We start from the raw sequence: 24,327 nt of genomic DNA on the forward strand, positions 1-24,327 counted from the left end.
AACATCAAAAGAGCTTGGAAAGCACATTCTTGATGCTATCAATGCAAGAACACTCACAGAAGGGAACTTCCACATCCCCACTCGCGATCTCCTGCAAAACCTCTCTGGAGGTTCAGGGGCCTATGCTGAACAGTATGGGGTGGGGAATTTCTCAAAATTGCCTTTGCTTCTAGATATCCAGGCAGTGTCTGTCACTAGGACTGTGTTTTTCAGCTTTGGCTGGTTCACCAGCTCCACCCTCTCCTGAAAAGGAAAGATCTTACCACAGTCATACCTGCCTTTCTTGCCTGAGGTAAGGCTGGCATCCACAAGGAGCAGAGCAAACTTAGCGCTTCTCTAGATGAGGCTGTTTAACCCTCTGTTTCTACTTCTGGCTTCATTACAGAATTAAGATCTGAGCTCTACTTGGAGTTATTTTCCTTCCTTGCATGGCTGGCTGGGGAATGCTGGGAGTTGTAGGGCCTTTTTCAGTCTAACCCTGCATAGAATTGTACACTTATACTACAATCCTACGGAGGTCTACTCAGAAGTAAGTCTTATTGAGTTCAATGGTACTTACTCCCAGGTGTGTGTGTGTAGGATTGCAGCCTTAAATGCTTTTCTCACATGGGAATGTGTAGTCCTTAGGGCAGCCTAAATGCAAAATCTTCAGCTCATTATCATAAAGCAGATGTTCTAAAAGATAAATATAGTACAAATGGAGGAAAGAGCTCATATATCAGACTTAACCCAAAACTGGAGGAACAAAAATCATCATAGATTCAGTTCATGCGTCATTGAGGGCAAAGCTGTAATGCAAATATAAAATGGTCAGAGCCAAGCTCCATATGATGATATGCCAAAGCCACTAATCTGGATAACTTGGAATACCCACAAAGTGAGTATTTTGATTTAGTTAAGGGTGCAGTATTACTGATGTGCAGTTTACAGTGTCTTGAGTTTCTACTAAGTTTCACATCATTCCTCACAATTACAGAAGCTGGCACTTGTTCTTAAAATCTCATCGTTAAAAAGCTGTCAGGGAGATGGTGTGTTTGTCAGAACCTTACCTTGACATGAATTATCTGCTGTTTGTTAGCAGGGGCAGTTGCAGGAGTTACGGGATGAAAACATCTGGTTGGGGGAGTTACTTTGCAAACTGAAGGTCATGAGCTGCTGGAAAGAAACAGTGCAAAAAGCACATTTGTCGGCCATGTTGAAAGAAGTGGAGAAGGTGAGAGCTCTGTCTCTTCAGTAAGGTTGTTGGAATAAAGTCATCTAAATCATGAACATAAAGTTACTTGTTCTTAAAGTAAAAGGGCCAATGGCTTCAGCCACTTACACGTGGGTAACCTAAATAGTATCAGTGAGTGAGTGCGTGCATAGTCAGTTGCATCCTTATAAATTAGAATACTCTTATTGAATTCTTAACTGGTGGGAAATTTGAACTTTTATATAAAAGTCCCAGAGCCAGTTGTTATTTATTTATTTAAATAATGTATTTATTACATTTCTATACCGCCCATTGGTATGGAAATGCTCTCTGGGAAGTTCACAAAACAAAACTTAATACCATAAAATATAATAACGTAGTTCACAAAACAAAACTTAATACCATAAAATATAATAACGTAGTAAAAAATATTAAAACCATAAGTTCAAAACAGAATAAAACCAAAGTAGGAACCGGGATAAACCACAGCAGTAGTGCAAAGGTATAAAAACACACTAACACAATTTTTTAAACTGAAGGGCTAAGTAGCCTGGGAAAATAAAAAAGTCTTTACCTGTTGCCCCAAAGACTACAATGTAGGTGCTGGGCAAGCCTCTCTGGGGACAGCATTCCACAACTGGGGTGCCACCACTGAAAAGGCCCTCTCCTTAGTAGCCACCCATCTCACCACATTCAGTGGAGGCACCTGGAGAAGGGCCTCTGTGGATGATGTAAGAGTCTGGGCAGGTATCTATGGACACTAAACTGCAAGCCATCAGGATCGCATGCACCACACGCACCTTGTGTACATCATCTCATATAACCTAGAGTGTATATAGGATTCCCTTTATCTTCAGACAATTTGCTTTTAAACAAACATTTTCAGGTACATCACAACAGATTCCCATTGAGGGAAAATGGAAATTTGTATTTATAGACTGGGTCACACATTATTTATGTGTGCATAGTATGCTGCACACAGGTTAGCCAGCAAGTACAGAGGATTACTGACGTGTGTGTGTGTGTGTGTGTGTGTGTGTGTGTGTGCATGCTTCCATGTGAACTAGAACTCAAAGTCTCTTCCTCTGACAATTGCATTTTGAGATGAGATGAGTAGATCTGGCTTTTGTTGTTCTCCTTTAGTGGGTGAAGGGGTCACATGATACAGATCCTGATTTATCATACAATATCAAAGCTTCCAAAAATAGGCTGAGCACTGGATGGTATGGCCAATTGCAGCCACATGATGCAAAAAACAGAAATTTGTTTCTTACTCTGAATTTCTGCTCTCAGAGCCTCACGGAGGACATCCCTTAACCTCGGGATGACAACCCCCTCTGGAGCTTGTTGGCAGAACCAGAAGTCGCTTCCTTAGGGGGAGGAGCCGCCCTGCCATCCCAGACTGGAACGGCAGAGCAAGCAATCCGTCAACCCCATGCCGCAAATAGACAAAAAACAGAGCAATGCCTGGAATCAGCGTGATAACAGATATGAAAAGGAACAATACCTGGTTGCCCACCAGGCCTAAGTTGTCACAGTAAACAATTGGAACAGGAAGGAATGAACCCAGGAATCCCTATCTACCCCCAACACATGTGTGGCAGCAGCAGAAGCTGTAACAGCCCCTTCCTGCCGAAAACTACACCGGTCCCTATATTGGGTAGGTGGAGTACCCTCCATGAGGCTCTGAGAACAGAAATTCATGGTAAGAAACAAATTCCTGTTTTTTCCAGAGCCTCACGGAGGACATTCCTTAACCTAGGGACTTAGCAGAGCAGTACATAATTCTCAGGGTGGGACAATAGGGACTAGTGCCCTATGCCACCAGGACCTTTGCAGCACCTTACACCCAAAGGCTGCATCTGCATCTGCATCTGCAGAGGCAGCAGCATCAGTTTTATAATGCTTGGTAAATGTATGCACAGATGCCCAAGTGGCCACTTTGCAGGTGTCAGTTATGGGAAAATCCCCTTTACATGCCTCAGATGCCCCCCCCCCCCCAGCGCTGGGCCATTATCCCTCCTGGGGGTTGTTTATCCAATGCCTGGTAAGCCACCCCAATGGCTTTCTTCAGCCAATGCAAGACTGTGTCCTTTGACACCTTCTGTCCCCAAACCCCAGGCTGGAAGGAGATGAAGAGAGACTCTGATCTCCTAATGGCAGCTGTCTTGTCCAAATAAAAACGTAAAGCCCACCTTACATCCAGTCTATGCCAGTTCTTTTCCTGAGAGTGAACTGGCTTGGGACAGAAAGATGGGAGGGAAATCTCTTGAGTCCTGTGAAACAAAGAATTAACCTTCGGGAGGAAAGAAGGGTCAGATCTCAAAATTATCTTATCCTCATGGAAAATGCATAACTGTGGATCCACTGACAAGGCCCCCAATTCGGAAACCCTGCAAGCCGAGGTAAATGCAACTAAAAACACTGTCTTGACAGTGAGAAGTTTCAAAGAACAAGATGCCATGGGTTCAAAAGGCTTCCCCATGAGCGCTGTGAGCACCCAATTGAGATTCCATGCGGGAAAACAGTGCACTACCAGAGAATTAATCAGAGACACCCCCTTAAGAAACCTCTTATTATGGGGATAAGATGAAAGAGACCCCCCGCCATCGCATCCCAGCACGCTATTCAGAGCTGCCACTTGGTGCTCAGGAGTGTTAGTACTCAAACCTTAATTAAGGCCTGCCTGAAGAAACTCTAAGACCTTTGTGACCCCTCCTGAAGAAGGCATCTGACCATAAGGCATCTGACCATTAGCCCTCCACCAACTGAGGAAGGTTCTCCAAGTTGTGTTGTGACCCTTGTTTGTAGATGCCCACCTGGATGAGAGGAGTGTTTGCAAAACTTCTATTGAGTACCCCAACTGTTCTAACCATTGCCTCTCAGCCTCCAGTTGGAAGAGCTCTGGAGAAGGGTGCACTATCAGACCCTGCAGCAGCAGATCCCTTCGAACAGGCAGCCTCCATGGATTCTGTTAAGTTGACAAGTTCTGGAAACAAAAGCCTTCTTGGCCAATGAGGTGCAATGAGAATACCTTCCAATGAAGACTGACTGATTTTCTGGATCACCTTGGGTAGGAATGGAAAGGGTGGGAAAGCATATAGGAGACCACCCAGCCATGGACATTCCAATGCATTTTCCCCTTCTGCTGTGGGACAATGAAACCTGGAGAGGAAGCGTGGTAGTTGAGCATTCTCCCTGGTGGCAAACAGATCTACCAGTGGGCTCCTGAACTCGTATGTCACCTGAAGAAACACCTGAGGGTTAAGCTGCTACTCCAACTCCTGTATGGATGTGTGACTCAGCCAATCCGCTGTCAGACTGGATATCCCTACTAGATGTTCTGCCTGTATAGACTTTAGATGTGTTTCTGCCCAGGACAGCATTTCTTTTGCCAAGCAATTCAGCAATGAAGACTGAGTCCCACCTTGTTTGTTAATGTATGCCTTGGCTGTGGTATTGTCCACCCTGATCAATATGTAAGCTCCTGAAACGTCTTCTGCAAACTCCCGAAGTGCTAGGTAGACTGCTTTCAGTTCTAACCAGTTGATGCTCTTTGACTTCTCCCTTTCTGACCAGGTCCCCTGTGGAACCTTGTGATCCAGATGGGCGCCCCCAACCAAGGAGGTTGGCATCCGTTGTGATGGTCTTCCTCACTAGGAGCGTCATGGATTGCCTCTGTTTGAGTCTCATTGGCTCCAGCCACCAGCAAAGTTCCCTCTTGAGTGAGCTTGGAATCTTTATCTCAATGTGTTTGGGTGACTATATGCTCCTGAAGAGGAAGGAGAACAGTCGGAAGAAGTCTCATGTTCAGACGAGCCCAGGGAACTAGTTATTGGCATGACACTAGCATTCCCAGAAGCTGCGCCAATAGCATCATGTCTTTTGTCCTTGAGTCCAGCAAAACCTTAACATTTTTCGATGGGCTTGCCTGATTGGCACATGAAGGTACACTTCTGAGAGGTCGATTGATGCTAGGAACTCTGCTTCTGAGAACGCCTCCACAATGGACTTGAGGATTTCCATCTTGAAATGTTTCTTGGCCATCCGCTTGTTTAGCCATTTGAGATCCAAAATGGCTCTGGTGTCCCGATTTCTCTTGGGCACCAAGAAAAAGATGGAGTAAACCCCGCAGTGAATGGGTCTGTCTGGAACAGGTTCTATGACCCTGATCAATAGGAGATGATCTATAGCCCTCAAGAAATTCTGATGTTTTAAAGGATCCCAAGATTGTGGGTATGCCACAAACTTGTCCCTGGGTGGGGAAACCAGCCCCAGGGCATAGTCCTTGATCATTGTCTCCCTCACCCAGAGGTCTGTTGTGGTATATCTCTATGCCTGAGCAAAGTGAAGCAGGCGTCCCCTGATCTGGAAGCCACTCAGAGCTCCTCTGGTGTCAGGCCGAATGGTTTTTCTTCGGGTCTTTGCCTGGTGAATGGGCTGAGGATCCAGCAGGGTTCTTTTAGTGCATTTTCCAGTGGAGTGCCTCCATCTGGATCCCTCCATTGGGCGGCCTCTGGGGGAAAACTTGTTGTTTTGTAAGGAAAAAGACTGTTCCATCTGTCTTCCTTCTTTGCGGGAAGGGCATCTTTTTGACCTTGGTCTCGACCAACACTTTCTCCAAGGGTCCGCCAAACAGGTTGGCGCCTTCGAAGATGGAATTCACCAGGTGGGACTGACAGCCTGGATTGACATCCCAGCTACTCAGCCAGATGTTTCTCCTGGCAATGGTGTTGGTAGCCATAGCCCTGGCGCTGAGTTGCAGTGCATCAAGGGCTGGGTCCACCAGTAGTGAAACTGTATGAGCGATTTTCCTAAAGCTATCTTTTATTGGTTTTGGAGTAGAATCATTGACTACTAGATCTTCTGCCCACCTGAAGATGGCTCTTGAAAAGAATGAATTGGTGGCAGAAGCTCTGAAGGCTGCTGCTGATGCTTCAAAGTTCTTACATCAAGCTGCATCCACCTTCTTATTGCACTGATCCCTAGGGCCAGTTTCCCCATCCGCTGGGATAGGAAGAAAGGGCAGCCACCAGGGCATCAACTACTAGAACTTTGAGAAGTTCCATAGTTTTGCTTGGCAGGGTATAAAGTTTGTTAACCAGCCTGGAGATGGGTTTTGTCTTGGCAGGATTGGCCCACTCTAATTTCCAGACTTTACAGAAATAGTTGGGAAAGGGAACAGAGACTGGGACAGCTGGTTCTTGGGGAAAGGCAGCTTTGTCCCCATCTTGGGCCTGATCTCTAGCTGCCTCATCAGGTTTGTGGGCTTCTCCTGTTAGCTGAAGTTTGCGGGAAGCCTTAGCTAGTAAAATGGGGAAAAGATCAGGTTGAAAAAGTCAGCCTTGGCAAGCCTGGGACTCCACCTCCTCCTCTTCTGAAAATTCACCAGTTTCCTTCTCACTAGCCTCAGAGGGCAAGTCAATCTGCAGCAAGGATCTCTTTGGCTTTGAACAAGAGGGCCTGACTGCATGCTTCCTCTTTTTTCCTTTAGCCCTGTCACTTCCTGAAATGAAGGAGCAGAGTGAAGGGAGGGGTCTTGCAGAGTGCCTAGAAGGAGAGGCGAGGAAAATGTCTTGCTTCTGAGGAGCAAGAGGATCAAGACAAGGAACTGACTGTCTCCACTTCTATGATCCTTACTGCACTTGTGCTTGGACCGGCCCCTGGGTTTGCCTTCCTTTTTGTCCTTCTTACCCTTTTTATTTTTTGTGGGTAGAGTGAGAAGAGGAATGGGAATGCCCCCATGAAGCATTGTTCCCCCCACCATGGTTTGGCAAAACCTGACTAATCTGCTGTGTTACAAGGCCCTGGACCCAGGAGGTAAACTGTGCTAAAGCACTTTCCCCCCAAAGGTCAGGCATATGGGGAACAGGAACAGCACGCACCCCTCCTTGCCGTTGATGTGCATCCCTGTTTGTTGCCAAGCCGCTGGAGTCTTTGGTAGGCCCCTCTTCTAGGCCGTCAAAGGCCTCTGAGCTGCCCTGGGCCCTTTCTCTCGTTCCCGCCATTTTCAGTGAGAGAGAAAGATCTGTGTGCCTTCCACCTGCTTTGTGTAAGAAAAGAAGGTGGAAGAGCTGTGAAGCATAGCTGGCTGGTTGCTGCCGGAAAAAGTGCTGTCTTGGGCCTTAGCTGGTACACTGGGCCTGGCAGGGGAGGAGAGAGGCAGCTTTTCCAGAGGTGGCATGGCCCAATCTGCTGGCCACCAATGCCACCTGTCTCTCCTGGTGTCCACTGGTACGCCAGAGGCAGAGAGATATTCAGGGAGGATGCTGTATGGTCTGAGAAAATGGCCCTCTCCTAGTAGAAGTCCCCACCCCGTCTACAGTTAGCAGCCCCCCCCACCCCCCACGCAGCCCCTGCTAGGATGTGTTGGGTGTGGGGAGAAAGAAGAGAGAAAAGGAAACAAATGAGAAAGGACAAAACTCTAAGAAAAGCAGCTAGAGCTGGGCTTTTAAGAGCTCCAGCTTGGCTCAATTGTTTAGCTCAGGAGGTAGAGCTGGTCTGGCCGCTGGTAGGGCGGCTCCTCTCCCTGAAGAAGCAACTTTTGGCTGTGCCTACAAGCTCCAGAGGGAGGTGCTATCCCGAGGTTAAGCAATGCCCTCCGAGGCTCTGGAGAATTAGACATTTGACATGTGCTGTAGTTGTGAGGTGTTCAGTTCACTGCCTATATGTTAAAGGTACCTTGTCACCTAAAAACGGCTATGAAAATCAATCCTTCACCCAGAGATAGGGAAAAGATATTGTATATAGTATAGTATATGATTTGCTTTCAATGTCAAATAAAGAATTTCCATTTTCAAACAAATCTTGTTATATTACAGAAACATCAAGAAATTAAAACCAAAAAAGTGGGGCCTTTTTTCTTCATGATAAAGGGCATAAACTTCACTCATAAGTATTTTGCAGGACACCTGTTCATAAATAATCTGAGGCAACTTTTGCAAAAAGGTTTGTGGCTTTATTCTGTACCTCACATCCTAATAAATCCTTTGCCTTCACAGGAGGCCGTTCAAAATAAAAAAGAGTGTCTGAAATACAAGATGATGTCAGAACAAGAGGCAAATTTATTTCGTAAGCAACTGAGGGCTGCAAGAAAAGCCTTGGCACAGTCTCAGACAGAGAATAAAAAGCTGAAGCAACAGCTAGACAAACAGGTATGTTTCTAAGCTCTGCTGCAACACATTTTATACTGCAAATGCAATTCGCTTCCTCCCATAGTTCTACTGAATTCGATTCAGTTTTCTCTACTGTTTCCTTATATGATAACATGTGTTCATTCTTGCGATACTATAGCACATTCATATAATTCCCTGTATTTCCAGTTCAGATGTCAGTGCCAGTCCTTCCACCATCCATGCACAAGAGAGAAGATTGCAGAAGTACAAAAAATCTTTAGGAAAAAAACTAAGGGTTGGGGGACCCTTAAAGTGTCCATTGAGGGGTCGGCTTACTAAGTAGGCATTGAACGTGGAATCAGTTGGAAAAGAAAACAGTGGGTGGAAATGAAAGTTCTGGCTGGAGGTGGCTGGTGATGCAGAGGGTGGCTGTGGCAGCTTGGAAGGCTTCAGAATGCCACTGATCAGCTGGCAGAAGGCAAGAAGCAGAGAAAGGGTAAGGAAGAGACTGGAAGGCGGACAGTTATATCTGTGTCTATTCCTCTATCATCCTTTGCCCTATTTCTTTTCTCCTCTTGCCACCTCCAAGAGAAATGAGCAAAAGTGAATGAAAAGACACATAGATATAAAAAGGTCGGAGAACTCTCTCACTGTCTGGAGTGACCATTTTCTGGTTTATACTGAGAAGCTATTTTAAACTGTTCCCAGGGATGGAACTGAGAGCTGCCCATAGAAACCAATGGAGAAATCCAAGGCTTTAAGGTAGATGAGACTGGGCACCAGTGTGTCCACCCCACTCCTCCCCCCAAAAGGAAGCAGCAAAGAGGAGATCCTGCTCTAACTTAGTACTTATTTAGTGTGAAACATTTAAAAATAACCCTGCTGATGCAATGCCAAGGCAAAAGTATTTCATTGTCCCTAGAGTCATAGAGTCATAGAATAGTAGGATTGGAAGGGGCCTACAAGACCATCAAGTCCAACCCCCTGCTTAATGCAGGAATCCAAGCCAGAGCATCCCTGACAGATGGCTGTCCAACCTCGTCTTGAACGCCACCATGGTGGGAGAGCCCACTACCTCCCTAGGTAATTGGTTCCATTGTCGTATTGCTCTAACAGTCAGGAAGTTTTTCCTGATGTTCAGCTGGAATCTGGCTTCCTGTACCTTGAGCCCATTATTCCGTGTCCTGCACTCTGGTGTTGCAGAACCCAGAGTCAGAGAGACCACGGAGTGAAGGAAAAAGAGATTATTTATTTAACGCGCGGGCTTAAGGCTGGAATCATTTCCAAAGAGCCAGAAGCCCCGATTTACATTAGCACATTGGTTTTATAGACATTGTGACACATATGAAACGGCTCCTCCTCCCCCTCCCGCATGGGGTTGCAATCCTCAACATTTCTTCTCTTAGCACTATTGTTTATAATACAAGAACTGGGTTATAGGGTAGCCATGATAAGGAGAGAACAGAAGAGAACAGCAGAGAACAAGATATACAATTGTATGACCTTTGACAAGATAAGGAATTCCTGTGTCTCATCAGCTTACAACAATATATTTAAGGGAGAAAGAGCTCAGCAAGAACATGAAGCATGAGACTGCATGAGGCTACTTAGTCTGACCCCCGATATGGCTGCTACATTCCCCCCTTAAATGCATAATTTCATTACAATTATAGCATTTTTGATAACCATACAAAGCTTTTTATGACATACATATTACTTAGCCTTTTGTTGGGCTATTAGAGCGTAGAGGGCAGCAGTTTTACTAGCTGAGACATAAAACAGATTGGTTAAACAGCGCATAAGACAAGGAATGCAGAGACATAACAGTACTTTTATGAACAACACTGGTAGAATTAGGATGAACAATGCTTCAAGCCAGCTAAGATCTGGAAGCCAAGGGGTTAACTAATTGAGCTAATTGTTTTGTCTTATTGTTTTGTTAGCTACTATATTGTGCAGCTTGTTGATCTGTTCATTTACAGCATTGCCATTATCAGTTAAGTTAAAACAACAGAGCTTTTGGTGTGTCTCACAACTTAAATGATGAAGAAGGAAGAGGTAATCTATACCAGCTCTATTTTCTAGAACTGCACCTCTTAGATTACGCAACTCTTTATTTAACAATGACAATGCTCGTGAGGTGGCATTTATGCTTTTGGCTAAGCTGCAAGCTAACCGGTTGATCTCCAGACTATTAGCCAAGGCTAAACCTGGAACCCCAACTAGTGACATTGCTAAGGCCAATTTTTCTGAGTCAGAATATAACTGCACATGACTATTACAGTTTTTAGTTAGTTGGAGTGCTCGAGGCTGCCGTTGACGGATTTTCTCGGGCTACAGGGGAAGAATTGGCACCAGTTCAATTGGCGGCTGAGGCAACATGGGTGGTTATTAGACAAGTTGGCAGGAATGAATGACCAAGTGCGGGAACTACATGTTTAAAACTATGAGGCAAAAGTATGTGGGCATCATTAAAAGATATGTTTTGAATTTTATTACAGTGGAAGGGGGCCAGGGATAGCTTTATATTTTCTGGAAAAAATTTTGACAATTAAGCATTCGTGCACACGTAGCATTTGTTTCAGCAACGATGGGGGTGCATAGAGTGAACTCTGTAGGGGGTAGGATCTTTGCAACCACGCCCCAATTAGCATTTTGGGAATAAGATAAACTTACACCATAAACTTTTAACATGGTATCTTTTTGAATTTTTCCAGGATGTCTACAGACAGGTATTAGGCAAGAGCTAATAAGCCTGTTTGCAGGTATACCTCTTGGCAAACAAAAATGTTTTACTCTCGTGATGTTAGCCAGGTGAAGCCAGTAATTATCAGCAAATCACTGGGACAAACTTTTCTTTCCAGGGGCAGACCCCCCTTTTTGCACCTTATTAAGGAAACACAATGCAACACTACTAACACTACAACACGCATGTTTGATCTTCTTTGGGATCTGACTGTACGCTGGGCAGCTATTCACCTGGCAAGCTGCAGTAGGGTCTAGTCCCCTTCTTCAATTCTCCAGTTGCAGGTCTGACCGTACGCAGGGGGAACAATTTCCTGGTATGTCCCCAGTAAGGTCTAGCCTGAGTCTTCTTACTGCTTTTTTAGAATGATTTTTAAAGGATTTTCAGGATTTTTGTTTACAGTCTACTTTCCCCCTCTCGCTTTCTTGACTCGTGTCCAATGTATCCAGGGTTTAACTTCAGCTGCTTTCATAGCTGCGGGGGTAGAAAGTATGACAGTTTTCAGTCTTCTCTATCTGGGAGTCAAAGGGTTATTTTTCTCTCTTTAACTCGTACTTTAATTCTTGGTTGGAAAGGATGAACTTCTGTGATGGGAATGGCTTATTTTCTAAGACAAAGCGACACTGGGCTTGAAGAACTTTGCTCAGTGTTTGGACTTCTTGTTTAAGGCTAACGTTTGCTTGCTTTTGATGCTGCTCCAGTGTCAATTATGAAGTCAATGTCACGGCCTTTTTTAAGCTGTCTCCCTCTTCGCCCATTCTGGCCCCTTTGGTTTTCTCCTTTGTGTATTTGATTTATTTTATTTGGGCATTCATGCCACTAACGTCCATCTTGTCCACACTGGGCACACTGGTTCTTTTTAAGAATCTTCTGCCTCTGCCGGCTCTTCTTCTTTTCTTCTTTCGTCCACGTCTTCTTGGGCCTCTGGGTCGAGGGGGGTATACTGGCGATAGGCATCTGAAAGACGCTCCAAGTACGCTCTGGGGCCTCGGTGGCACCTTGCAGCACTTTAAACACTTTGGTCATATTAATTGACTTCTTTATACCTGCTTTCATGGCTTTTAACAGCAGGGTTTGATACTGGGTGAGGCGCTCTAGCCCCACTTGTGTTTTGGGATTTCAGCGGGGGGGGGGGTTACTTACAAGGAGACTTTATTGGGTAACTTACAGCACACAGGCGTACTTAATGGTTGGATCATTCTCTGAACCACGAACTATTGGGCTAAATGGGTTTTTATACCATACATGTTACCCATGAGGCAGCACAACACTAGCAAGCATTTTCAGCACAGGCTAGAAGTGTTTGGTTCTCAGGCACAGCTTCCTGTAAACAACTTCGCTTCCCAAAGTGCTTGATAACACTTTTATTTATTAGTATGGGAAGACAAATTTTTTCTCTTTCTTTTGCTTTCTTTTTCTTTGCTGATCTGCCTGTATTGCAGATCATGTTTCAAACTTTTTACATAAAACTTTCTGCTCCATGCACCAGCCTTGTCTCTTTATTTGTCTTTTTTAAGTTAAACTTACTTACTTAAACCTTTCTGCCTTACGCTAGTCCCAATGACACACGTTTGGGATAGGGTCTTTTTTTCTTCTAGTTACATTTTCTTTATCTTAAAGAACTATTACATTATTGTGGCTACTTTACCCCAGGTAATAAGCTCCAGGCACAATCAGCTACTTTTAATTTACCCTGGGGGCAACTATGGCCACGCTTCTTTTTTATAAATGTTTTTTCTTTGCCTCTTGCCTTTTTTTCCTTCTTTTCATCTATTGGGAACCACACTTAGTATCATTTGGAGTTGCAACTAACACTAATCTGCAAATATCACATATATTTTATGATATTTAAGAAATCATAAAATATACACAACAAACTTTTTCTGCAATTTAACACAATGAATGGAAAACACTTTTTGCATGGTAAGGCATGATGGAGCAGATCCAGCAATCATACTGCTCTTCTGGCTGAAAGCTCAGGGCCTATTAAAATCAAGGAACGGGCATACCCACACACGCAAAGAGTTCTAGGTCACCATTTTTGCATCGGCAACTCTATGCTGCATGAGTTCTGGCAGAAGGAAATCTAAAAGTCATAGATCAAACTCAGCCTGCTGTACACTGAGCTGACTACAAACACAGACACACGGTCCACAGCGATGAGAGTTCAAGTTTATCAAAAGCTTCACAGCACTGACCATGGCAAGTCTTTGACAATTTAAAATTTTAGTTCATGTGCAGAGTGTCTCTAAAAAGCCCAGACATTGATGGAGGCAAACAGTGAAGGCTCTGGGCAATGAAGATGCGATGTTTCCAGCAAAGGCTTTCCACTTTTGAATCAGTTTATAAAGGGAAAGTGTGGCCCTACACCCCTTCTGACAGACAAGGGCCTTTAACTTTTTAGCAAGGCCTCTGTCTAAACAGAGCGGCACAGCTCAGCTCTCTAGCCATGACGCTTTAACTTGGGCAACTCCTTTGTAAATTTTATTTTACTTCTGTCAGGTTCTCACAGACATTTTAAAAACTTACTCTTTTTTTTCTCTTCTAACCTGGTACACGAAAGCACTGAAACACTGAGTGCCGAAACTCAGGACGCTGGGGGGTGATGGGCATCGCCTTATACTTGCATTTTTCAGGCAGCCATTAATCTTCGGGGAGGCGGTGGGGTGATTTGCAGGACTTCAAAGGCAAGCTTCTCAGTTTGTTTGTATTTGTAAATCCCAAGCTCAAAACAGGACACGATGAGGTACAGGGCAACAAATAACTCTTTGCTTTGGCACCGGCAACAAATAACTCCGGTTAGCTTTCTTCGCTGGGGTCTCAAACAGGAAAACAGTCTTAAAGTTGTAACATCACTGACAGCGTCAGCCAGCCAGCTACACAGATCTCATTGTTTTTTAAGACAGTTGCTCCAATATCTTCTTTTATTTTCAGTCAGGTTGGGTCTCCCAGCTTACACAGTTTATTGCAGCTTTCAGGAACATGGTAGTAGCGTGATTTTGGCTTGGCCAGGAACATGCTGTCTGGTTTCTCGGTCTCTTTAGCACACACACTTAGGCAGTGTAACACTGGACACTCAAATCAGTGAGATTTCTTCATTGCAGGGAATCCCACGGCAAAAGCTTAATGGTTACGCTCTTCAGAAATCATATAGCTGATGGTCAGTAGCTACAGGCTCTATGCAATTCTAACACAGTTCAAAGCTAAACACGGTTACCTTGACAGAGATCTTCAACATGGTCTTTCCGCTTCATTCTGCTTTGGGACAGTCTTATGGCACACTTTTCACTCGAAGAGGGGTCTAGCCTGTGCTCTGGGGGCTGATTCTTCACCTTTATTTTCTATTTTGCCTTCATCTTCTGGGTCTTCATTTTCAGTTTCCATTTCTTAGGGATTTTATCTCAATTAGGCGAGGTGATGATGTTGCACAACTCAGAACGTTGTGGGCAATTTTCCTGCCCCCCCCTCTCTCGGCGCGCTAGGCTAACAGCTACTTCTTCGGCCTTACACTCTCACGCTCCCACGCTTTGTTAAAAGCCAGACTGTCCTGCAACATTTTTCTAATTAACAGCCTCAGATCTTGTTTTTTTTTTCCCTCTCAGCTCGACCTTGAGCTTTTTGCTGTTTTCTCTTTCTGTTCTGAATCTTTTTTTTAAAAAAAACCTTTTTCCTTCTGTTTGACATACATCTCAAGGGGGTGCAAGGTTTGCTTCCCCCACCACCCATAGCCTCCCTCCTAAATTGAAGACAGACACAATTAGGGAATGGGAATTGGTCAGTGAGTAAGGGGTCTCACTGGCCGACACAAGAGGATTTTTCACACCACGCACTTTGCTACTGGCCTGGGCACCCGGACAGTCAACGGTATGCTTCAGAAACCGCAGTAGCCACTCACACAATCATCAATCTCTCCACTACATCCATATGTCCCTGCCACCCACTTTTCCCACTTTTTACCTGAGCGGAAAATGGCTTCCCCAGCTTCCTCAGCTTCCTACTGAGTACTGGCGTGCTGGGTACTGGCGCCCACTTGGGGGTGTGATCAGGCCAACCTTCTACTCGCAAGGAGTAGGTTCTTTTGTATACGTATACCACCAACACTGACCTTCTTCATAAGGCGGGGCCCTCTTTTTTTCTGCCCAGTGGCCTTTCTCCCTAAAGGCGGGGCCCTCTTTTTCCCATATACTTGCCTTTCTCCTGAAGGCTTCCAATGTGGGTTTCAACTCAATTGCAGCTGCGATACAGGCAGGGCTCAAGTTCCTTCCTCCGCTTCCCAAGGTTCTCTTGCTGCTCGCTGCCGTTTGGGCGATCCCGGTGCAGGCTTTCTCCCATTCACTCGACAAAAAGGTCGGTGGCGCCAAGAAAGGGAGGCATGCGCCGAGCTCGTCTTCCCGGTGCGGCGATCAAGAGCAGGCAACTGCCACCTGTCTGGCTCAGAGCCTGCCACATCCGAGTCACGGCACCATTTATGTTGCAGAACCCAGAGTCAGAGAGACCACGGAGTGAAGGAAAAAGAGATTCTTTATTTAACGCGCGGGCTTAAGGCTGGAATCATTTCCAAAGAGCCGGAAGCCCCGATTTACATTAGCACATTGGTTTTATAGACATTGTGACACGTATGAAACGGCTCCTCCTCCCCCTCCCGCATGGGGTTGCAATCCTCAACATTTCTTCTCTTAGCACTATTGTTTATAATACAAGAACTGGGTTATAGGGTAGCCATGATAAGGAGAGAACAGAAGAGAACAGCAGAGAACAAGATATACAATTGTATGACCTTTGACAAGATAAGGAATTCCTGTGTCTCATCAGCTTACAACAATATATTTAAGGGAGAAAGAGCTCAGCAAGAACATGAAGCATGAGGCTACTTAGTCTGACCTCCGATATGGCTGCTACACTGGGATGATCGAGAAGAGATCCCAGCCTTCCTGTCTGTGACAACCTTTCAAGTACTTGAAGAGTGCTATCATATCTCCCCTCAGTCTTCTCTTCTCAAGGCTAAACATGCCCAGTTCTTTCAGTCTCTCTTCATAGGGCTTTGTTTCCAGTCCCCTGATCATCTTTGTTGCCCTCCTCTGAACCCTCTCCAGTTTGTCTGCATCCTTCTTAAAGTGTGGTGCCCAGAACTGGACACAGTACTCCACATGAGGCCTAACCAGTGCTGAGTAGAGGGGAACTAGTACTTCCCGGGCTTTGGAAGCTATGCTTCTATGAATGCAGCCCAAAATAACATTGGCCTTTTTTGCAGCCACATCACATTGTTGGCTCATATTCAGCTTGTGATTAACAACAATTCCAGGATCCTTCTCGCTTGTAGTGTTGTTGAGCCACGTATCCCCCATCTTGTAACTGTGCATTTGGTTTCTTTTTCCTAGGTGCAGAACTTGGCATTTCTCCCTATTAAATGTCATTCTGTTGTTTTCTGCCCAGCGCTCCAGTCTGTCAAGATCACTTTGAATTTTGTTTCTGTCTTCCAAAGTATTAGCTATCCTGCCCAATTTTGTGTCATCTGCAAATCTGATCAGCATTCCCTGCACCTCCTCCTCCAAGTCATTAATAAAAATGTTGAAGAGCACTGGGCCCAGGACTGAGCCCTGCGGTACCCCACTCGTTACCTCTCCCCAGTTTGAGAAGGTCCCACTGATAAGCACTTTTTGAGTCCGATTCTGTAGCCAACTGTGGATCCACTGGATCGTTGTTTCATCTAGCCCACCTTTATCTAGTTTGCTCATCAGGATATCATGGGGCACTTTGTCGAAAGCTTTGCTGAAGTCGAGGTATATGATGTCCACAGCATTCCCACGGTCCACAAGGGAGGTTACTTGATCAAAAAGGAGATCAGATTCGTCTGGCAAGACTTGTTCTTGCCAAATCCATGTTGGCTTCGAGTAATCACTGCATTGTTTCCAAGGTGCTTCCAGATGGATTGCTTTATCATCTGCTCTAGAATTTTCCCAGGGATTGATGTCAGACTGACTGGTCTGTAGTTCCCAGGTTCCCCCTTTTTACCCTTTTTGAAGATAGGGACAACATTAGCCCTCCTCCAGTCATCTGGCACTTCCCCCGTCCTCCATGATTTCTCAAAGAGAATAGACAGCGGTTCTGAGAGTTCTTCTGCCCGTTCCTTTATTACTCTAGGGTGCAGGGTGGAAGAGTAGCTTAAGACATCCCAGCAGTGTGGTTGACAGCATTCTTGCAGTGTTATCCAGGGGTATTAGACCCTTATTTCAGGTTGTGTGTAGAGTTGAAGCTGAGGAGCTTACAACCTTTCAGTTAAGTTCTTTGTTATGCCCCTATTGTAAGTTGGGGTGCTGTGCCGAGACACAGTAGTTTACTGTAAAAAAATAAATAAAAATCCCCCATCCCTTGCCTTTTCAGGCTGTATCAGACTTCCAACTGCATGAGGAAGCTTTGTGCTCTATTGACTTGCATGCAGACTGCTTGCACTTTTAAATGTTCAGAAGCATTCAAAATGCACATGGAGTGAGACCCACATTAGACCAAGGACTCCTGTCTTTGGTGTAATTTTTCTAAGCCTGCTCAGCACAGATTCAGGTAACTCACACCCCCTTCTCCCGGGATATACAGCAACATTTTGCTGAGGGGACCACTTGTCTATGCAAAATATACTTTGCAGATTTTACGAAGAAGCCTGTCTAATCCCTGAATATACTTGGGTACAGATGAGTAATTCTCATATGTATGGTGATTCCCAATTTAGTTAAGGGGAAAAAACAACTGAAGGCTCTGTAGTAGTTTTCAATCTCACATTAGGTTGGGGAATTGACATATCAAAGGAAGGAGAGGTACCTTGATCCAGCAATTCTTTATGGGCATCGGAGCTCCATCATATGTATGGAGCTCACTACTTTCAAGAGTTTCTCCATTCACTTCAGGAGACCTCAGTTCTTCTTTCCCCCATATCTGGGGCACAACCAAAGTGGTTAAAAGTGTCTTGGAGTTTTACAGAGGGTCTGTCTAGATGATGTCAACTTCCATTTATAAACCCCCTCTGTTTCTCCATCATTTCTATCTTTTTTCTCACCAGAAAAAATCAGTCAAGGAGGAAAAGATGGATAGGTGCACAATGTCTTCTGGTAGCAGTAGGAACTCTCTGTCTGGAAGCACTCTTGGTCAATAAATACAGGCTACATTCATCACAATCTCCTTCCATTGGGGCACTCAAAAAAGAGACTACTCAGAATCTTTTAGTGTGCAAGATAAAGAATATGGGGAGGAAGTACGCTGTGAACAGATGTTGCTCAGGATTTATTGCATTTCATAGGAAGAAATCAATTGTTATGGCCATGCATATGTTTAAAATGCATCTCTTTTTCACAAATGACTCAAAACAACAATGTTGCTAGGCAAGGTGGCATTAGTTATCCATACCTAATTTACTTTCTACATTTTACAAACAAGCTGTTTGGAGTGTCGTCCTTCTCATGGACAAGCTACAGAACACTCTTAAGAAAGATCTGTTATCATGATCGGAATTGTTCTCAGGTTAAAAAGGTAATAATCTCCCACTGCATGAGCTGAACCCTTTCATATCTTATTCATACAAAAGGTTTAAATACAAATTAAACCTTTTTTAACCTGTCTTGCTACCTTTAATAATTTTTAAAGGGGAACTTTTTTTGGCTGTAGCCAGTTTTAATTGCAATTTTCTATGTTTTTATTGTATGCGGTCTGCATTTTAGAGTATTCCATGGCATTTTAAAACTATGATTTATATAATACATTTGCCTTGGACTCTCACATTCGACAAAAGTTAGGATATACGTTTTGGAAATCAAGTAAAATCAATGGGTTGGTTCCAGGATCTGCCTTCTGTGAACAGAAAGGCTCTGCGCACAGGAGGTTCCTCCTCCCAATTTGGGGAGATCTCCCCACCCCTCACACCATTCAGAAGGTTCCCTAACCCTCTATATAGCATTTTCAGGCAGCTGAAGACGCTGCTGTGGGGAGAAGGGGGCAGAGAAGTCCACTTCCACTACCCCAGTTATATGTGCCTAAATCTGAATCCAACCCAATAAGTATCTGTTCTCTCCTCTTGGGGATACATCATAATGTGTTGCACAAATCTTGTCTATTTACATGCACAGGGACACTTGCTACAGGAGGCAGAACATAAGCTGAATCAAGAAATTCTCAAAAGGCAGCAACTAGATCAGATTAAGACAGCAAACTTGGAAAGGCTGCTGGAAAACCTTAGCGAGAGAGAAGTGAGACTACAGTGCCTGACAGAAGAAGCTGAGAAATTGTCAAAGAGAAGGCAACTTCAGGAAAAAAAAGTTAAAAAAGAAATCCAGCAAGTAAGCTTATAAATACGTATTTTCAATATCCCCTGTGCCAAAGAAGTTATATACGTCAGAATATGTACTAGGATTATTTCATATATTGATAGGTAAGAAGCCAGCTGACCCAGGAACGCAGTTTAAAACTGAATGCTTTCCAGAGGGTGGATGAGCTGCAGTGCCAGCTTTATGACTTGGAAGCTGTGACATCCCAGAGAACTTCCCCTGCAGGTACGAATGTAGTAGTTGTTTTTTAAATTTTATCTATCTATCTATCTATCTATCTATCTATCTATCATCTATCATCTATCTATCTATCTATTGCATGTGTATCCCGCCTTTTTTCCTCTTGCAAGGAACCCAAGGCGGCTTACATTATCCTCCTCCTCTCCATTTTATCCTCACAACAACAACCCTGTGAGGTAGGTTGGGCTGAGAGTCTGTGACTAGCCCAAAGTCACCCAGTGAACTTCCATGGCTGAGTGGGGACTAGAACCCGGATTTCCCGGCTCCCAGTCCAACACTCTAGCCACTACACCACACTACACAACACTGGCATGTACATTTGATATTTTAAAAAATTAATCAGAATCAGCCATGGGGGCCTGCAGTCTTGGGGCAGGGCAAACATACACGCAGCTGCAGTACTTAACGAAGGCTCAGGTCTAGGGAGAGGCTGTTACAGTATTACTGTCTGGATGGTCCTTGCATGATTTATCCTCTTACTAATGATAAAACTCTTCACTGTCCAAATTGTAGCAGTTTAGATGGGCTCAGAAAACAGTTACTTACTAGTTTCACCTTGGAACAGTTTTTCTAGGGAACTTAAGTGAAGGTAAGGGAGCTTCTTATCTCCTCATTTAAAGGGATGAAAAAAAGAGAAATCACTCTTCCTGTTTAGTCTCCTTCCCTTCTGTTCCCTAAAACCCAGTCCTAAGGGGCTGCTTTAGCAGCAGTGTTTAAATAAAACTTTTGCCTTGCTGTGTGTTGCAAATGGGAGGCCATGAAGGGAAAGGGTAATGCAGGTTCATGCCTAGAAGTATGGGCATTGTTTGGTAGTGTATGTTCAAATCTATACATACACTCATTGCAGCAGCGCATGGCATGCTGCTGGGAACTAACTTTGGGGTTTTCCCAGATATTGCTTGAAGCGCTGCAGAGCCATGCAAAACTGGAATCTACAGGGGAAAGTTTATAACAAAACAAATAGTGCTACAAGTTCTTGGCCTGGTTCACACGTAATGCTAACTCATGGTTTATTTAAACCATGGTTTGTTGTCTTTTCCAGAGTTTATCTGGCAGACGATTAAACAAATCATGGTTTGTTTTCTCAGTCCCTGGGTTGTTTCCCTCCTCTTTCACCTGCTCTCTCCCTGTATCCCAAATGCCTTTGTGGCACTGTAGTACTGGCATGTAAAGAGCCTGGTTTATTTTACCACTCATGCTTGCTGTCTCTTTAGCATGGTGAAACAACCCACGAACAACCCACAATTCTGGGTTTGTATGCAATGACAAGCCAAATTAAATCAACCCACAGTTCACAACCCAACAACAAAGCATGGGTTCTCTTTGTGGTTAACAACCCATAGTCCCGGGTTCACACATAATGGCAACCCACAATTCAACAACCCATTCTGTGACCTGTTCCACATGTAATGACAGCCCATCGGTTTAAAAACAGATGGATTGTCATGCATGAGTGCAACACACCTGCCTCTTCCCCATTTACCCCACAACTCACTATCACCTCCTTTGTAGCTTGTGGAGCATGATGTGCAAAGCTGCTTGGGTTAACTGCTGAGTTGTTTAGCTGCCAAACAGCCCAGTTGTCTAGCCCCTAAACAACCCAGTTGTCCACGATTGCATGTCATGCTCCACAACCTATGGAAGAGCTGATCATGGGTTGTGGGGTAAAAGGGGGAGAGGTGGGTGCGCTGCAGGCTGCGTGCGTGTCTGCTTGTGCACGAGAACCCAACGGTTTAAAAACTGATGGGTTGTCATTATGTGCAAACCAGATCTTAGGTATGTGCAATTGCACTTGTGGCAGCAGACTCCCCCCCACCATCAAAACCAGCCCCTCCAGCCCCCTGAAAATGCTACACAGAGGACCAGGGGAACCTGCTGAATGGAGTGGGGGAAACCTGCAAGAAAAAACACCCCCAGGTCACACCTCACTACCCTCATTCTAGGGAAAGGAAGAAAGTGGGGCAGCATGCAAAGCATATGCTCTGCCACTGAACGATGGTCTCCTGACATGTTGGAAGGTGGGAAAAAACCCACTGTGGGATTGGAGAAAGTTCCCTTGCTCATGCTTCAACTGACAGCTGATTAGTGCCACGAGGGATTCCTGGCTTTAATCTGTTTAGTGGTAGTATCAAGCCTGCTCTTCTGCAGGCAGCAATGCTGAGTGCTGGGGCAGGTTTGCAGCAATCTTGTCCTGTGCTACAGCATTATCTACATACAGAAATTATTCTCAGTGTACTATTAGTGGATTGCAGCAAATGTGTTTTGGACAGTGGCTTGAGAAATTGAGAATGACACGAGAAATTAATTTCTCAGCCAGCAAGACTGTTCACCTACCCACCTCAGGTGTCATATTACACTGTGTTTAACAGCCTAAGCAAGGTTTAAAATGGATCACGTTTATGTTAATCTACTTTTAAGAACTGCTAATCTGAACCTGAAACCCGATTAGATTAACAGCCCCATGAGCAAATCACATTTCAGGAACACTTTTTTAAAAAACATCCAGCCAACTGATGAGACACAGGAAACTGCTAAATTGATGACCTCGGAGACTAAACATTAAGTTACAAGTTATTATCTGTCTTGCACAGAATTATAGTTGAAGTTACTGTCCTGATAAAGAAATGTTCAGATTACCTACATGAATCTAGAAAGCAAAGTGTATACGTGTATCTATATCATACAGAACTGATTTCTTGAACAAATATATGCCTATTGAACAGGGGTGTCGTTAGAGGAGGGTCCACCTGGGCACGGGCCCCAGATCTTTTTGAGCTGTGCCCTGGATCTTTTGAGCTATCCTAATTGCCATTTTTTTTTACATATTCCCATTGACTTGCATTGGAAAACAAAAATGGCCATAATTTTTTTCGTTTGTAAGATAAATTCATGACATTTGGAGGCTTGGAAGCCCCCATGGACCTAATTGAATCTGCCAAATTTCAGGCAGTTAGTCCAGTGGCTTTTGTGCTAGTCACAGGTAAAATTTGCTATTTTCAAGAAAATCTGTCAAAGCAAAGAGTTATAATTTCTTTGTTCTTCCACATACATATATGAAATTTGGGGACCTGACAGCCCCCATAGAGCTGACTCAGCCTGTCAAATTTCAGACAGTTATGTCCAGTGACTTTTGTGCTAGTCACAGGTAAAGTTTGCTATTTTCAAGAAAATGTTTCAAAGCAAAGAGCTATATTTTATTCGTGCTTCCACATTTGTTGTTTATTCGTTCAGTCGCTTCCGACTCCTAGTGACTTCATGGACCAGCCCACGCCAGAGCTTCCTGTCAGCCGTCACCACCCCCAGCTCCCCCAAGGTCGAGTCCATCACCTCCAGAATATCATCCATCCATCTTGCCCTTGGTCGGCCCCTCTTCCTTTTGCCTTCCACTTTCCCTAGCATCAACATCTTCTCCAGGGTATCCTGTCTCCTCATTATGTGGCCAAAGTACTTCAGTTTTGCCTTTAATATCCTTCCCTCAAGTGAGCAGTCTGGCTTTATTTCCTGGAGTATGGACTGGTTTGATCTTCTTGCAGTCCAAGGCACTCTCAGAATTTTCCTCCAGCACCACAGTTCAAAAGCATCTATCTTCCTTCGCTTAGCCTTCCTTATGGTCCAGCTCTCGCAGCCATAGGTTACCACAGGGAATACCATTGCTTGAACTATGCGGACCTTTGTTGTCAGTGTGATGTCTCTGCTCTTCACTATTTGATCAAGATTTGTCATTGCTGTCCTCCCAAGAAGTAAACGTCTTCTGATTTCCTGGCTGCAGTCAGCGTCTGCAGTAATCTTTGCGCCTAGAAAGACAAAGTCTGTCACTGCCTCCATGTTTTCTCCCTCTATTTGCCAGTTCTCAATCAAGCTGGTTGCCATAATCTTGGGTTTTTTGAGGTTGAACTGCAACCCAGCTTTTGCACTTTCTTCTTTCACCTTCATCATGAGGTTCCTCAGCTCCTCCTCGCTTTCAGCCATCAAAGTGGTATCATCTGCATATCTGAGATTGTTAATGTTTCTTCCAGCAATTTTAACTCCAGCCTTGGCTTCATCAAGCCCAGCATGTCGCATGATGTGTTCTGCATACAGGTTGAATAGGTAGGGTGAGAGTATCCAACCCTGCCGTACTCCTTTCCCAATCGTAAACCAGTCGGTTGTTCCGTGGTCTGTTCTTACCGTTGCTACTTGGTCGTTATACCGATTCCTCAGGAGGCAGACAAGATGACTTGGTATCCCCATACCACCAAGAACTTGCCACAATTTGTTATGATCCACACAGTCAAAGGCTTTAGAATAGTCAATAAAACAGAAATAGATGTTTTTCTGAAACTCCCTGGCTTTCTCCATTATCCAGCGGATATTGGCAATTTGGTCTCTAGTTCCTCTGCCTTTTCTAAACCCAGCTTGTACATCTGGCAATTCTCATTCCATGATTTGCTGGAGCCTACCTTGCAAGATCTTGAGCATTACCTTACTGGCATGTGAAATAAGTGCCACTGTTCGATAGTTTGAACATTCTTTGGTGCGTCCCTTTTTTGGTATGGGGATATAAGTTGATTTTTTTCCAATCTGTTGGACATTCTTGTGTTTTCCAAATTTGATGGCATATGGCATGCATCACCTTGACAGAATCATCTTGCAAGATTTTAAACAGTTCAGCTGGGATACCATCATCTCCTGCTGCCTTGTTATTAGCAATGCTTCTTAAGGCCCATTCAACCTCATTCTTCAGGA

General features: G+C 44.4%; 1 protein-coding gene across 1 annotated transcript in view; it reads left to right on the plus strand.

Annotated features, from left to right (window-relative positions):
• LOC146359405 (uncharacterized) overlaps positions 1–24,327 on the plus strand; it is a 109,480-nt gene that overhangs the window by 74,402 nt on the left and 10,751 nt on the right. The window contains exons 41-44 of the mRNA XM_084827266.1: positions 1,079–1,213; positions 8,194–8,346; positions 19,165–19,374; positions 19,467–19,587. Coding sequence (XP_084683392.1) covers positions 1,079–1,213; positions 8,194–8,346; positions 19,165–19,374; positions 19,467–19,587 — 619 coding nt within the window. The remainder of the gene's footprint in view (positions 1–1,078; positions 1,214–8,193; positions 8,347–19,164; positions 19,375–19,466; positions 19,588–24,327) is intronic.

Source organism: Heloderma suspectum, chromosome 1, assembly GCF_057233095.1.
Source record: "Heloderma suspectum isolate Gila_16-S chromosome 1, 16-S_ref, whole genome shotgun sequence".
Classification (NCBI taxonomy): domain Eukaryota; kingdom Metazoa; phylum Chordata; class Lepidosauria; order Squamata; family Helodermatidae; genus Heloderma; species Heloderma suspectum.